This window comes from Achroia grisella, unplaced genomic scaffold, assembly GCF_030625045.1.
Source record: "Achroia grisella isolate CSIRO2021 unplaced genomic scaffold, CSIRO_AGI_Agris_v1 utg780, whole genome shotgun sequence".
NCBI classification, from domain to species: domain Eukaryota; kingdom Metazoa; phylum Arthropoda; class Insecta; order Lepidoptera; family Pyralidae; genus Achroia; species Achroia grisella.
The window spans coordinates 7872468-7885574 of record NW_026713020.1 but is presented as its reverse complement, the minus strand read 5'-3'; the positions used below and the strand labels follow the sequence as shown (position 1 = coordinate 7885574).

The 13107-nt window shown below is 35.6% G+C and overlaps 1 protein-coding gene across 1 annotated transcript; it reads left to right on the top strand.

The window, feature by feature from the left end:
* The first annotated feature begins 4840 nt into the window (after window positions 1-4840).
* Window positions 4841-13041, top strand: LOC131850961 (uncharacterized). The gene is made up of 3 exons (XM_059201380.1): window positions 4841-4972; window positions 7589-7655; window positions 11336-13041. The coding sequence occupies exons 1-3, from the start codon at window positions 4955-4957 to the stop codon at window positions 12061-12063; spliced, it is 813 nt and encodes a 270-aa protein (XP_059057363.1). The 5' UTR covers window positions 4841-4954; the 3' UTR covers window positions 12064-13041.
* Window positions 13042-13107: the final 66 nt, after the last annotated feature.

The window sequence follows — 13107 nt, the reverse complement described above, 5'->3', positions numbered from 1 at the left end:
TGTTAAGACCCGGTTAATAATTTAAATAATCCATAGATTACTAATTCTAAGCACTATTTAGTAGTCTGAAATACTAAATTTTGATTTATTTGGAATTAATGTATTGTCTATTAATAATTAAAACAATGTCCAATGTACCAAAATCGGCAACATGTGTATTTTTTTGTAGTTTTCTACTCTGTGCCATATTTTGATGACTTATGATTAATGTTTTACCGATGTGTCATTTAATTAATAAGTACTTTAATAAGGAACTATGTATTTATAAGAATAATGTAACCTATTTAAAGCAAATAAATAAATACAAAATGATACGTATTTTCAATTTATTAACAATATTTTAATTAAACAAAAAACTTCTATAGTTTTTACCTCCCTTTTTTATTTTTTTAGGATGATTATGCATAATGGCAGCATCTGCCTAAGCGCCAAAAGTCAGTTGCTTTTAAATTAATATTATTTAAACCTATTGATTATAATTGTACACGTAATATATGTCATGTTGATTTGGGGCTCTGCCCGCGTGAATTCTGGTAAAACTCCTATCCTACGTCAATGAGGGGGGAAATGGGATTTGTTAGTGATATGGACTGATGATCTTATTGCTAACAAAGTACCATATCAGGTTGGCATTCACTCGGTTCCCCCTGGAAACCATCGTGATTTCTAGTGAATTTGTCACGATGGGCTAATTGACCTGACCTCGTATTCATCTTATCATCCTTCACTGGTGCCACGCCAGCTTAAACCGTTAGCACAGGTAGGTACACCATTTCATTATGATCTAAAAAAAACCTAACCTACTATTGAGGTTACATGCTACAACATTTTTTTATTTAGAAAAGGTAGTCCGGACTTTAACTTTCGCATTCATAATGTTATTTATCCATATTGCGTATGCGCGATATTTTGTTGGAAACACTATATGAGTAGTGGCGTAGATACCGGCGTCTCTAGGGGTAGTGCCCCGGCGCTCTCAAGCTCAGAGGGTCCTCGAAACCTTACCAGAAAATCTCGATCAAACAGAATTTTTCAAAATTTCTCCCATTTTCAAAATAAATATGACAGCTTGCAACCCGACTTTAATCATGGCAACACAGTTGTGAAAAAATTGAAAGGTATACCATCGGAATTACCCTAAATTCTTCCTGTGGGTTGACAGTGTTGTCAATTTGACGGATAGCGATATGTGCGTTTTAATAAAACTGTAATGTAAGGCCCCATTTCTTGACTTGCCACAGGGCCCTAGGTTACCTAACTACGCCTCTGTATGTGAGGTAGGCATTATCTAAATGTAACTATAATTTAGTATAGTCGTGTAATGAGTTTGTTATGCAGGAAACGTAACGTGGACATTTTTCAATTACCTGCTGGGGAGTAATTGAAGCAATCGTGTATTTGAGAAGTCGAGAGTGAAACGGAACAACATGGGTACATCCGCTTTTGCTGCAGTTTCTCTCCGTTACCATCGTGATTGCTATTTTTTTAGCGTTATATAAAAAAATCTTGAATACTTAAGAGTTAATAGCCGTGGATAGCATTTGTTAATAACTCTTTAGTTTATATAAAGAAAATATAAATTTGAAAATTGTACATTCCTTGTCATCGTTAGACCAATAGAAAGTAAGGACTGTAAATTTAGACTTCATCGTGAAATATATAATTGTGATATAATATTTTACTTTCCTCTTTTATTGATGCCCTATCTACGAACCTAATTATAATTCAATATCTACTAATATTATATATATATATTGGGTTTGCTGTACTGCCCAATAGAATTGAATATTTAATCTATACATCTATACATGTAAATAAAACTGGAGCGTCTGTTTGTAATATTGAAATAACCGTTTTTTACTACATGCATATGAATGTAAATACGGTACATACACCAAAATAACATTTTTTACAATTTTTGTCTGACTGCCTGTTCCGGCTAATCTCTATACGGTACATGCAATAAAATAATATATTTTACAATTTTTGTCTGTCTGTCTGTTTGTTCCGGCTAATCTCTTAAATGGCTAGACGGATTTTGACGGTACTTTTTTTGGCAGGTAGCTGATGTAATAAGGAGTAACTTAGTCTACTTGTATTTTAGAGAAATTCTTTTATTACGGAAAAAGCAATTTAAATTCCACGCGGACGAGGTCGTGTGTACAGATAGTATTAAATATTTCTCTTGCTTCTGAGCTATGATAATTATGATAATAAAAAGCCAGGACAATTCACACGACGGAGAAGGAAGGGAGTTTTAGTAATGGGTAATAGTTATCCCATTTATAACAATTTATCATGTTAACACTCTATCAGATAGATATAATCAGTGGATATATAACAGCAAATATACCTTAATCTGGTTATCATCACAGTTGTACGTTATATGTAACTGTTAAGTACTTAGCAACAGGAATCCTATTAATTTTAAATGTGATGGATTATACCTTTTATTCTAAAATCAATTTCAATCGGTTGACCTCCACGCGGTCACCCTGGAAACCATCGTGATTAATTCCAGGTGAATTAAGCACGATTGCCTAGCCCAGTTTCTTTAAGATCATCCTATCAACCTCCACTGGTGCCCCGCCAGCGTATACCGTTAGCGCAGGGACGAATACTATTTCATTATTATCCTTTAAAAAAATCACACTGCGGGGTGAAGAAATTTGTTGAAGCAATGTAACATGTCAGGTTGACTTCCATGCGATTCCCGACCCCCTCTGATCGATCCCCCATCCAATTCAAACGGGGATAGATATTACGACGGCCTGAGCCGAGGTTCGTACCCCTAGAAGTGCCCTCAAACTAAAGTCGTATCCGTCAGGCAGGAGTTGGCCTTCCGCCGCTCCATAAGACCTTCCGCAGGTTTGGAGTGCCATCTGCACTCGCCCCATAACGTCCGGTGAAGCTGTAAAGGCCAGCTGCGGCCAACAGCATTAGAGTAGTCCGAAAAATAAAGCGATCCCGAAAACCATCATGATAAATTCCTGGTGAATTTACCACGATGGGCTAACTGACCTGACCTCATGCTCATCTTATCATCGTCTACTGGTGCCACGCCAGCGTAAACCGTTAGCGCAGTTAGTAATAAAAAAAAGACAATTATTCTGACTACCCCTTCCGGGAAATCAGTCGTGATCGTCTGTATTTTACTTTGATATTTATCATCTGTACAAATCTATAATTCTTTCTTTGTGCATTTTCTACCGCATATATTACGGAGAGTGCTCTGAGGAATTGTTCGGATTAATACCAGCTGCTGAATTTCAGCATCGCACTACCCGCCAGAAACTAAAATACCATCCTGATCATCTCGATAGATTGTGATCCTCCACCATGCGTTTTATCAGAAACTTTTTGCTACGTACAACTACATTGTGGAATCACCGAATCAACTGATACGATAACGAAAACTTCAAGAAAAGAGCTTATTCCTTCTCAATTGCAATTCCTCTGATGTTGCGGGTGCTATTGTATTGTATGTTGGACTCCAGTCTCCGCAAAATTCGGGCCGTTGTGCGTGTAGAGCCAAACTACTAAAGTAGCCAGCCAAGCTCCTCCCAAAAGCGCAGAAGAGTCCTGGTGTCTTCACAGGCTTCACGGAGCGACCTCACCGTTCCGAGGATGTTGCGGGTGCTAATGGACGGCGGTAATCACTTACCATCAGGTGAGCCCCAAGCTTGTTTATCCCTTGCTATAAAAAAAGTACTTTCAAGTAAAAGTTAGACTCGTGCCAATAACATATCCGTTAGTACGTAAAAGTTTTTTTAATTATTCAACAAGCCTCTTAAGGAGTGCATATAAATAAATTATAAAAAGTCGATATGAGATCAAGTGTTGTAGATACTAGTAATTATGTTTAGTAGTACAGGGCGGGTGTAGGACCTGTTGCTAGGAGTTTGAACTTGGCTTTCGCTTCAGACGGAGCCCGGCCGGCCTGTGAATGATCGGTGCGGTCTATCTACGACGAATATGAACACGCCACTATCGAAGGGAGCGGAGCATTAATGAAAATATATGCCTTCTGAGAGCCTACTCTCTTTTGTTCTACGACGATTATAAACACGCCCATATCAAAGGGAGTGGAGTATCATTGAAAAATCACGGAAAATATATGCCTTTTGAGAGATTACTCTCCTTTGTTCTACGACGATTATAAACACGCCCATATCAAAGGGAGTGGAGTATCAACAAAAAATCACGGAAAATATATGCCTTTTGAGAGATTACTCTCCTTTGTTCTACGACGATTATAAACACGCCCATATCAAAGGGAGTGGAGTATCAACAAAAAATCACGGAAAATATATGCCTTTTGAGAGATTACTCTCCTTTGTTCTACGGCGAATAAGAACACGCCACTATCGAAGGGAGCGGAGCATCAATGAAAAATCACGGAAAATATATGCCCAGCTCTCCCTTTTTCATCTCGTCATACTCGTAAACGGGTTCTGCTTGAAGGAGCTGCTTGCTCTGATAACTATGACTGATTTATTTTGGTACATAAGTCTGGAGTGCCTGTTTGTAATATTGAAATAACCTTTGTTTACATGCATATGAATATAAATACGGTACATACACCAAAATAATACTTTTTACAATTTTTGTCTGTCTGCCTGTCTGTCTGTTTGTTCCAGCTAATCTCTGAAATGGCTGGACCTATTTTGACAAGACTTTTATTGGCAGATAGCTGATGTAATAAGGAGTAACTTAGGTTACTTTTATTTTAGAAAAATGAAGTTTAATTTCAATTATAAATAATATTCGTCGTAGCAAGGCGGCCGCACTTGTAATCGAGTCCGCCCGCTGTCCCCTACACTTGCGATCATGTCTTGTACACTGGCGAGCTTATAATAGGATGTCTCGTATCACTCTTCTTACTTTCATCGTATCGGCAGTGTAAGTCGTTTGAGTGGAAGTGAAATGGTGCAAGTGTAACTACAGTAACAACATGGTCGTACATCAAAAGGTAGGAATCATTTTTTATAAAAGACATAATCTATACATCTATACATATAAATAAAATTGGAGTGTCTGTTTGTAATATTGAAAGTTTTTTACTGCATGAATATTTTTACACTAAAATAACATTGTCTCTCCGTTTGTTCCGGTTAATCTCTGAAATGGCTAGACCGATTTTGACGGGACTGTTTTTGGCAGGTAACTGATGTAATAAAGAGTAACTTGGCTATATATATTTTAGAAAAATTCTCCTAACCTTTAAAAATTTTAAAAATTAAAAGTAATTAAAAGTAGATTTACTTTTAATTATTTTTTTTCGGCCTACCCTAATGCTGTTGGCCGCAGCTGGCCTTTACAGCTACACCGGACGATAGGGGGCGAGTGCAGATGGCACTCCAAACCAAAGGAAGGACTTATGGAGTGGCTGAAGGGCAACTCCCGCCTGACGGATACGACTTTAGTCTGAGGCCACCACTAGGAGTTCGAACCTCGGCTCAGGCCGTCGTAATTTCGATATATATATTTTTTATTATATATATATATATTTTATACTAAGATGATGGCAATCAAGCATACGGCCCATCTGATGGTAAATGGTTACCGTAGCCTATGAACGCCTGAAACACCAGTGGTATCACATGCGCGTTGCCGACCCTAAAGAAACCTTAATATACCCTTCTTGAAAAACCCCATGCTGTAGTTTCGTGGGAAAACTTCGGCGGGAAGTTCATTCCACAATCTAAGTGTACGCGGGAAGAAGCTCCTCTGAAACCGCACTGTTCGGGACCACTTAGGTTCCAGCGGAAAACGCTGGGTATTACATGGGAAAACGGGTGGGGCACCGGTGGAGGATGATAGGATGAGCATGAAGTCAGGACAGTTATTCATCGTGGCGAATTCATTGGGATGTCGATCTGGTATATCATTAGAAATTAGTTAACTGTCCCTATTACCAACAACCCTGTGATATGGGGGATGCAAAATGGTTACAAACAAACAGATAGGACCGATTTTCGAAATTATAATATTATTCATGGGCAGGGTGGGGATTATTAGTAATGTGTACTCATGACCCCATTACTAGCAATGTACCATGTCAGGTTGACCTCCAGTTGTGGATTCGATTCCTCGCACGGCGCAAACATTTGTATTCATGAGTATGATTGTTTGTATCGGTCTGTGTTTTCTAAATATATTATGTATGCATTAAAAAAAAAGTATATATGTATTTGTATCAGTTGTCGGTTGACTCCATAACACAAGTTCCCCCTGAATTATTATTATTAATAATTAATAATATTTGAAACCATCGTGATATTTTTATGGTGAATTTGTCACGATGGGCTAACTGACATTTATATATTTACTGACTTCATGTTCATCTTATCATCCTCCACTGGTGCCCCGCCAGCGTATACCGTTAGCGCAGACTTTTTTTTTTAAATAAAGTGTCCTGTTCTAGAACATGTGTATCAATCCACATTTATAATATTAGTAAGGAATATCACCCATAAAAAAAAATAGGGCGAGTGCGTCCTATGCACTCGCCCTTAACAGTTTTAATTTTGCATACTGCAGACTTGCGGAACGAATGCAGATTGCCAACATCTATCTTACGGATACGACTTTAGTTTGATTTCATCTTTAGGGGTTCGAATCTCGCCTCATTCTATTTGTTGAGTTTCTTGCCTGTTCTTCTCAATTAGATATATTATATATACCATACTGGACGGTGGGGAAAAAAATTAAAATTATAACGTAAAAGAAATTACGTTCATAAGCGGCTAAAATGATTTCTGAATTTGAATTTAAATATCAAATATATATAATATTTTTGTTTTAGTATGTCAAGGCTCCGTTTGATATTAAGGAAATTGTAGGTTGTTTATTCGTTTAAAATAAAATAATAATATCTCAGGAAAATTCACACAGCGGCTAGTCCCAATCTATGTAGAGCTTGTGCTATAGGTCATTCTATTTAACAATCAAATAAAATGTCTAAATATTTCTAGATATTATTTATTATAATATCTAGCAATATTCATATAAATAAAATTGGAGTGTCTGTTTGTAATATTGAAATAACCGTTTTTTGCTACAAGTATATGAATATAAATATAGTAGATTCAGTTCAGTTCAGTAGATTTTGCGTGAAAGTGTAACGAACGTTCCTACTTTCACATCTATATAAATAAAATTGTCTGTAAATCTGTAAATCTGTTTGTAATATTGAAATAACCGTTTTTTACTACATGCATATGAATATAAACACGGTACATGCACCAAAATAACATTTTTTACAATTTTTGTCTGTCTGTCTGTTTGTTTCGGCTAATATCTGAAATGGCTGGACGGATTTTGACGGGACTTTTTTTGGCAAGTAGCTGATGTAACGTTCCAGCTAATCTCTGAAATGGCTGGACCGATTTTGACAAGACTTTTATTGGCAGATAGCTGATGTAATAAGGAGTAACTTAGGCTATTTTTATTTTAGAAAATAAAGTTAAATTTCACGCGGACGAAGTCGCGGTTGCAGTTAGCATTACATAATGTTACTATTTGTTCGCAACCCGCGGGTTACGAGTTCGACTTCCTGATGATGATGCGGCTGTTTTTATTTCAGATTTCGGTGACGGTGGTGTGTTTCCTGATGGGTGTGTACGGTGGCGGTGGAGTTACAAAACAATCTGGTACGTTGCTAATATATTTTTATTTGTAACTTTAAAGCTTTTTAATACTGGCCACGACAATCCGTCACACGTCTAAAGGCCTAAAGGTCTATTATCTATACATCTATACATATAAATACCTAAAAACTGGAGTGTCTGTTTGTAATATTGAAATAACCGTTTTTTACTACATGCATATGAATATAAATAACTTATAAAAAATGTTACTTTGGTGTATGTATCGTACATACACCAAAATAACATTTTTTATAAGTTTTGTCTGTCTGTATGTCGGTCTGTTTGTTCCGACTAATCTCCGAAATGGCTGAACCGATTTTGACGGGACTTTTTTTGGCCCGTAGTCGATGTAATAAGGAGTAACTTAGGCTATTTTTATTTTAGATAAGTAAAGTTACGCGACGCGTACGAAGTCCAGGCGGACGAAGTCGCGAGGACAGCTAGTTATTTATAAGATTCTAACACATATAAAAAAAAAGAAAAGCGGAAGGAAACTTATTTAATAAACTAAACCTTAAAGAGTTAAAACCACATTTCTACGTGAACGTTTAATTTCTAAGCTGTGAGTTTATATTGCTACAGATTTTTCCATAATATAGGTGCGAACTAGTCCACTTTCATATCTAGTTTCGCGATTTTCCTTTCCGATAATTAAGTACCCACCTACGATCTACTTAATCCTGATAGGACAGTAATAGATAGAGATGAAACGGATATCCGGTAACTATCCGGTATCCGGCTTATCCGCCGGCCTTTATACTATCCTGCCGAATACCGGATAACTACTTCATTCATTCATAAATTTAAGAGCAATGCTCTTGTCGGTGGAGCTCTTGCCACTTTTCACGATCTTCCATCATACTCTTTAAGCCTTGATACGACACGACTCCAATTCTGTCTTTAATTTGTTTGATGTAGCTGTGCCTTGGTCTTCCTCTCCCCCTCTTTCCTTCTATCTAAAAATCTGGATAAAATATATTTTTTTAAGTAATACTGAGCTCAGTATTACTTAAGGAATAAAATTAGTTTTAGTTTAAAATTTTTAATCACTCAATAGTAAATGACTGTTATAGTAAGAAAACGAATTTATTAGTTAGATAAGTTCCGCCGGATATCCGGCTATTCGGTCACATGGTTGGCTGAATATCCGGTATCCGATATCCGGCCAAACTGCTATCCGTTTCATCTCTAGTAATAGAATAAGCGTATTTGTATAATCACATGAATATAGATCAGAAATAGAAATAATGTTTATTCAAATAACTTAATATTAGCACTTTTGAATAGTTTTTTTTATTCTACCATTCATTCAGAACGCAGACTCACCACAGAAGAATGATAAAGAAAAAAAGGCCGAAATATGTTACAGCGCCATCTAGTTACAAACTGTGCTGAATAGAATAGAATAGAAAATCCTTTATTTAAATAGACTTAATTTAAGCACTTTTGATAGACATACATTTTAATCTACCGCTCATTCGGAAAGCTATTCCATCACAAGAAGAACGAGCAAGAAACTTGTGTGTTGCTCTTTTAAATAATCCTTGTAAGTTTACATTTTTCAATTCGAAACGTGTGAATACAAACTACTAACTGGCACTAATTTATTAGGGTCAAATATAAATACACAATAAGATTAAATTAGTCGTTGTGATTGTTATATTGTTTTTTTTTAAAGTAAAATTTGTACAAACCTGGAACGTCATATTTATTTATATATTTATTTATCCTAGGATATGAGGAGAGGACAGTATAGATAAATTAATCAACAGATTAAATATAAATAAATATGCCGTTAATAATAAGTTTCCAACATTAAAAATGACGATGCTTCCATACAACCTTACAACCATTTTTTTTGTGGTACCCTATGTCCTTTTTCAGGGTCTAGAGCATAGGTTCCCAAACTTTTTTGTGTCGTACCCTTTCCATATTTTTCGATTTTGGGACCCCCGATTCTTACCTGGTATTAATTTTTTGTAAAATTCTATCCCTAGTTAAGATGACCGCTGTCGTAGGCAGTTTGTCGTAGATCCCTGGGAGTCGATATAGACCACTTTGGGAATCACTGGTCTAAACTATCTCTGTGCCCAATTTCATTTAAATCGGCTTAGTTTCGCGTGAAAGTGCAACTGATATTTACTTCCGCATTTATAATATTAAGTAAGAATTAGAATATGATTTTTTTGTTTTTAATTTACTCCAGTTATTACTTTCCTCTACTCAAATATTTATACTCACTATAGGTACTGCGTATTTGTATGTATGATGCAACAGTGACCTACACGTAGGGTTGCCAACTATATAGTATAATAACGTATCCTACTTTATTTCTCGTAATTATACTTTATCATACAAATAAAGTATGCAAAAATACTTTATTTTCTACCTTTACTGTAATGCGTAAAACAAAATACTCATTATTTTTACACGATTTAGAATAAAATCTTTAAAACGGATCATGGAAACGATTTACAATTACTGAACGAAATGTTAGATGTCAATTGTGTGATTGTGGACATTTGTCCTCTACTAGACACTACAGTTCTAGTGTTAAAAGCACACAAAAATACGTTTTTAAAGCAATAAAAACATGAATTGAAAAAAATACATTTTATTTCCTAAAACTTCATTTTTTCCTATTCAAACCAGTATATAGGTACGTTTTTTACTTTTTTTTCGAATATTTTATTTTTTTCTTATCCAAACCAGTTTAGACGTTTTTTTGGCAAGACAAGTTGTCAAACCTAACTACACGTAATCGTTCAATACTCACGCTTACTCGCCAAAAACGAAACTGGTGAAGTCATACTTTGTAAAAGTGGTAAAAGCAATCAACGTTATACAGCCACATTAAACAAAGGAAAGTGGTAATATGTTTTGCAACACATTTTAAGTACCTTACTTATGGAGTTGCACAACTTTGTTTGTTTATGTCGAATTATTTCTACTATGTTATTCAGTAGCTGACTATACGAGACTTCGTGGAATAAGAATAATTCTGGACAATTCGTACAGCGCCATCTAGTCCCAAGCTGTGCAGAGCTAAACAACTGATGCAAATAATCTATACATATAAATAAAATTGGAGTGTCTGTTTGTAATATTGAAATAATCGTCTTTTACTACATGCATATGAATATAAATAGGGTACATACACCAAAATATTTTTTTTTTCTAATTTTTGTCTGCTGTGGCTTGTGGCTGTCTGTTTGTTCCGGCTAATCTCTGAAATGGCTGTACCGATTTTGACGGGACTTTTTTTGGCAGGTAGCTGATGTAATAAGGAGTAACTTAGGCTACTTTTATTTTAGAAAAATAATGTTAAATTACACGCGGACGAAGTCGCGGGAACAGCTAGTTATATATATAATCTTTTCATTAATACATGCATAACACCCAGATACAAACAATTGTACTCATGAATACAAATGTTTGTATAGAGCAAGGAATTGAACCCGCGACCATCGCAAGTAAGGCGGAATGCTAAACCGCTAGACCAATTCGGTCGTCTAATATTCCAATGATACAAAATATATTTAAAGCTGTTTAGTTGAAAATAAATAGGGTAGTCGCTAAGAAACAAACATAATTTTGTAATTATAATATTAAGCATAGATACATCAAAAAGATCACTAATACATTTAACCTAATTAATCAAACATTGTTTCTACTTATTTCAGGTATTACCAAATTTTGGGCGGATGATTATAAAATTTTCGATCAGATCTACGGCAAAACTTCTGACAAACATATCTACGGTGCATCCCTGCCGCCCAGCATCTCTTACAGAGGTAGTACACAGAAGAAGGCTCTAGCCTCTGAAAAGAAGGAGAGACTACTCGACGCTAACTATAACGATGATTACGTCTACAATACTGACATGGAGAATTTCGCAGATCGTTACGCGAAGATATTCCAAAAACAGCTGTTAGATTACGAGCAGCCAGCACAATTACCCCAGTCCACTTTAAACTTTGTGAGCTATAGCGATTTCAAACCAATCAGCCAAGAAACCGACCCAGATGCATACGACTATTTGAAACATGTTGAGCAATACGATAAGGTTAAAAATGTGGATTTACCAAAAAGCACTGGAGGTTTTAAGCCGTTTTTGACTTACGGCGGTAATGCGGAAGAAACTCAGGCGTATAAAAGTATTCAGGACATATTAGATGCGCATGAAAGTAACAAATCTAAAACTAAAATCAACGATGAAGAGGAAGAAGTGAATTATTTGAATTATCCGCGCCCAAAGAATAAAGTGAAGACTAATCCAAGATATATACAGAGTAATGAATTGAAAAAACCGCGGTGCACCTCTGGCAGATGTAGGAAGAGGACAACAAATTACATAAGACGCACTCGACCCTATGTTAGAAAGATAAAACATAGAATTGTCAACTACTGATTCATATTTATCTATTTGAGACAGAGATCGCAATACTCATATAGCGTAGCCATTTCCAGTATGTATAGCAGTTGCTAACAATGAGTACTCTATAGTGTCTAAAATCGATAGCTTTGTAATTTTTTATGAAATTATTACACAGTTTCCAATTCCATCTGTAACATTGTATGGTCCACCACGCGTTAACTGGAAATTAATAAGTTTAAAATGAGAATTATCAGTAACTGGATTTTGGAATTGTTGGGTAAAAAAGGGAAACTAAGGACCAACCTGGTTCGTGTCGTCCCCGCGTGCAGGTCTTATTATACGCGTAGCCGTTTCACTTTAAAAACGCACAACAATACGATGATTTTCACTGGATGATGTACTAATCAGATGATTGCGTGAAGATCGCGGCTGATGGTTCCGTTAACGTTGATTCGTGGAGAATATGTTGATTTGCGTGTGCTCGACGCGACGTACAACGAACGACTTATTTTGTTGATGCTACCCCCAGATTTGGTGGATAAAAATAGGAGTAGGATTTAGGGTAGTAACATATTGCAAGTTGGCTAGAAATTAGTAGATTTATATCAACCAGGAATAATTAGCTGGAGGTTTTAATAAGTTTAAAATTTGAATTGTTAGCAACTGGGTTTAACAATTAAGCCTCAAATATATGACATTGAGGAAACTGACTAAATTATTATTACTTAAAGTTTTTGTAAATACAAATGATAAGTACTTCATTAGAATTGTAGATTATAAAATGTTATTAGTTATTTATTGATGGAAATTGATAAGATATGATGACTATCTGGAGATTGAGTATTTAATGCAATATTTATTTCAGTAATTAAATGTAATTTAGATCTTACGTGCGAGTTTTTAAAGACTAATTTGTTACGATTAAGGGCTTGATTATGTAAAATGATTGCGATGATTTCTTGTATTAAACAGACTTAATATGTGCAACTAAAATTTTGTTGTACGGTACCAAAATATCATAATGGAATCGAAAAACTTTTGCTTTCAGTCTATTTAGAATAAGAAGTCATTACAATA

Bases quoted from the DNA above. Each gene is read 5' to 3' on its own strand.
- LOC131850961 (XM_059201380.1), top strand. The intron at 7,656-11,335 runs GTACGTTGCTAA...TACTTATTTCAG, and splicing joins TGGAGTTACAAAACAATCTG to GTATTACCAAATTTTGGGCG.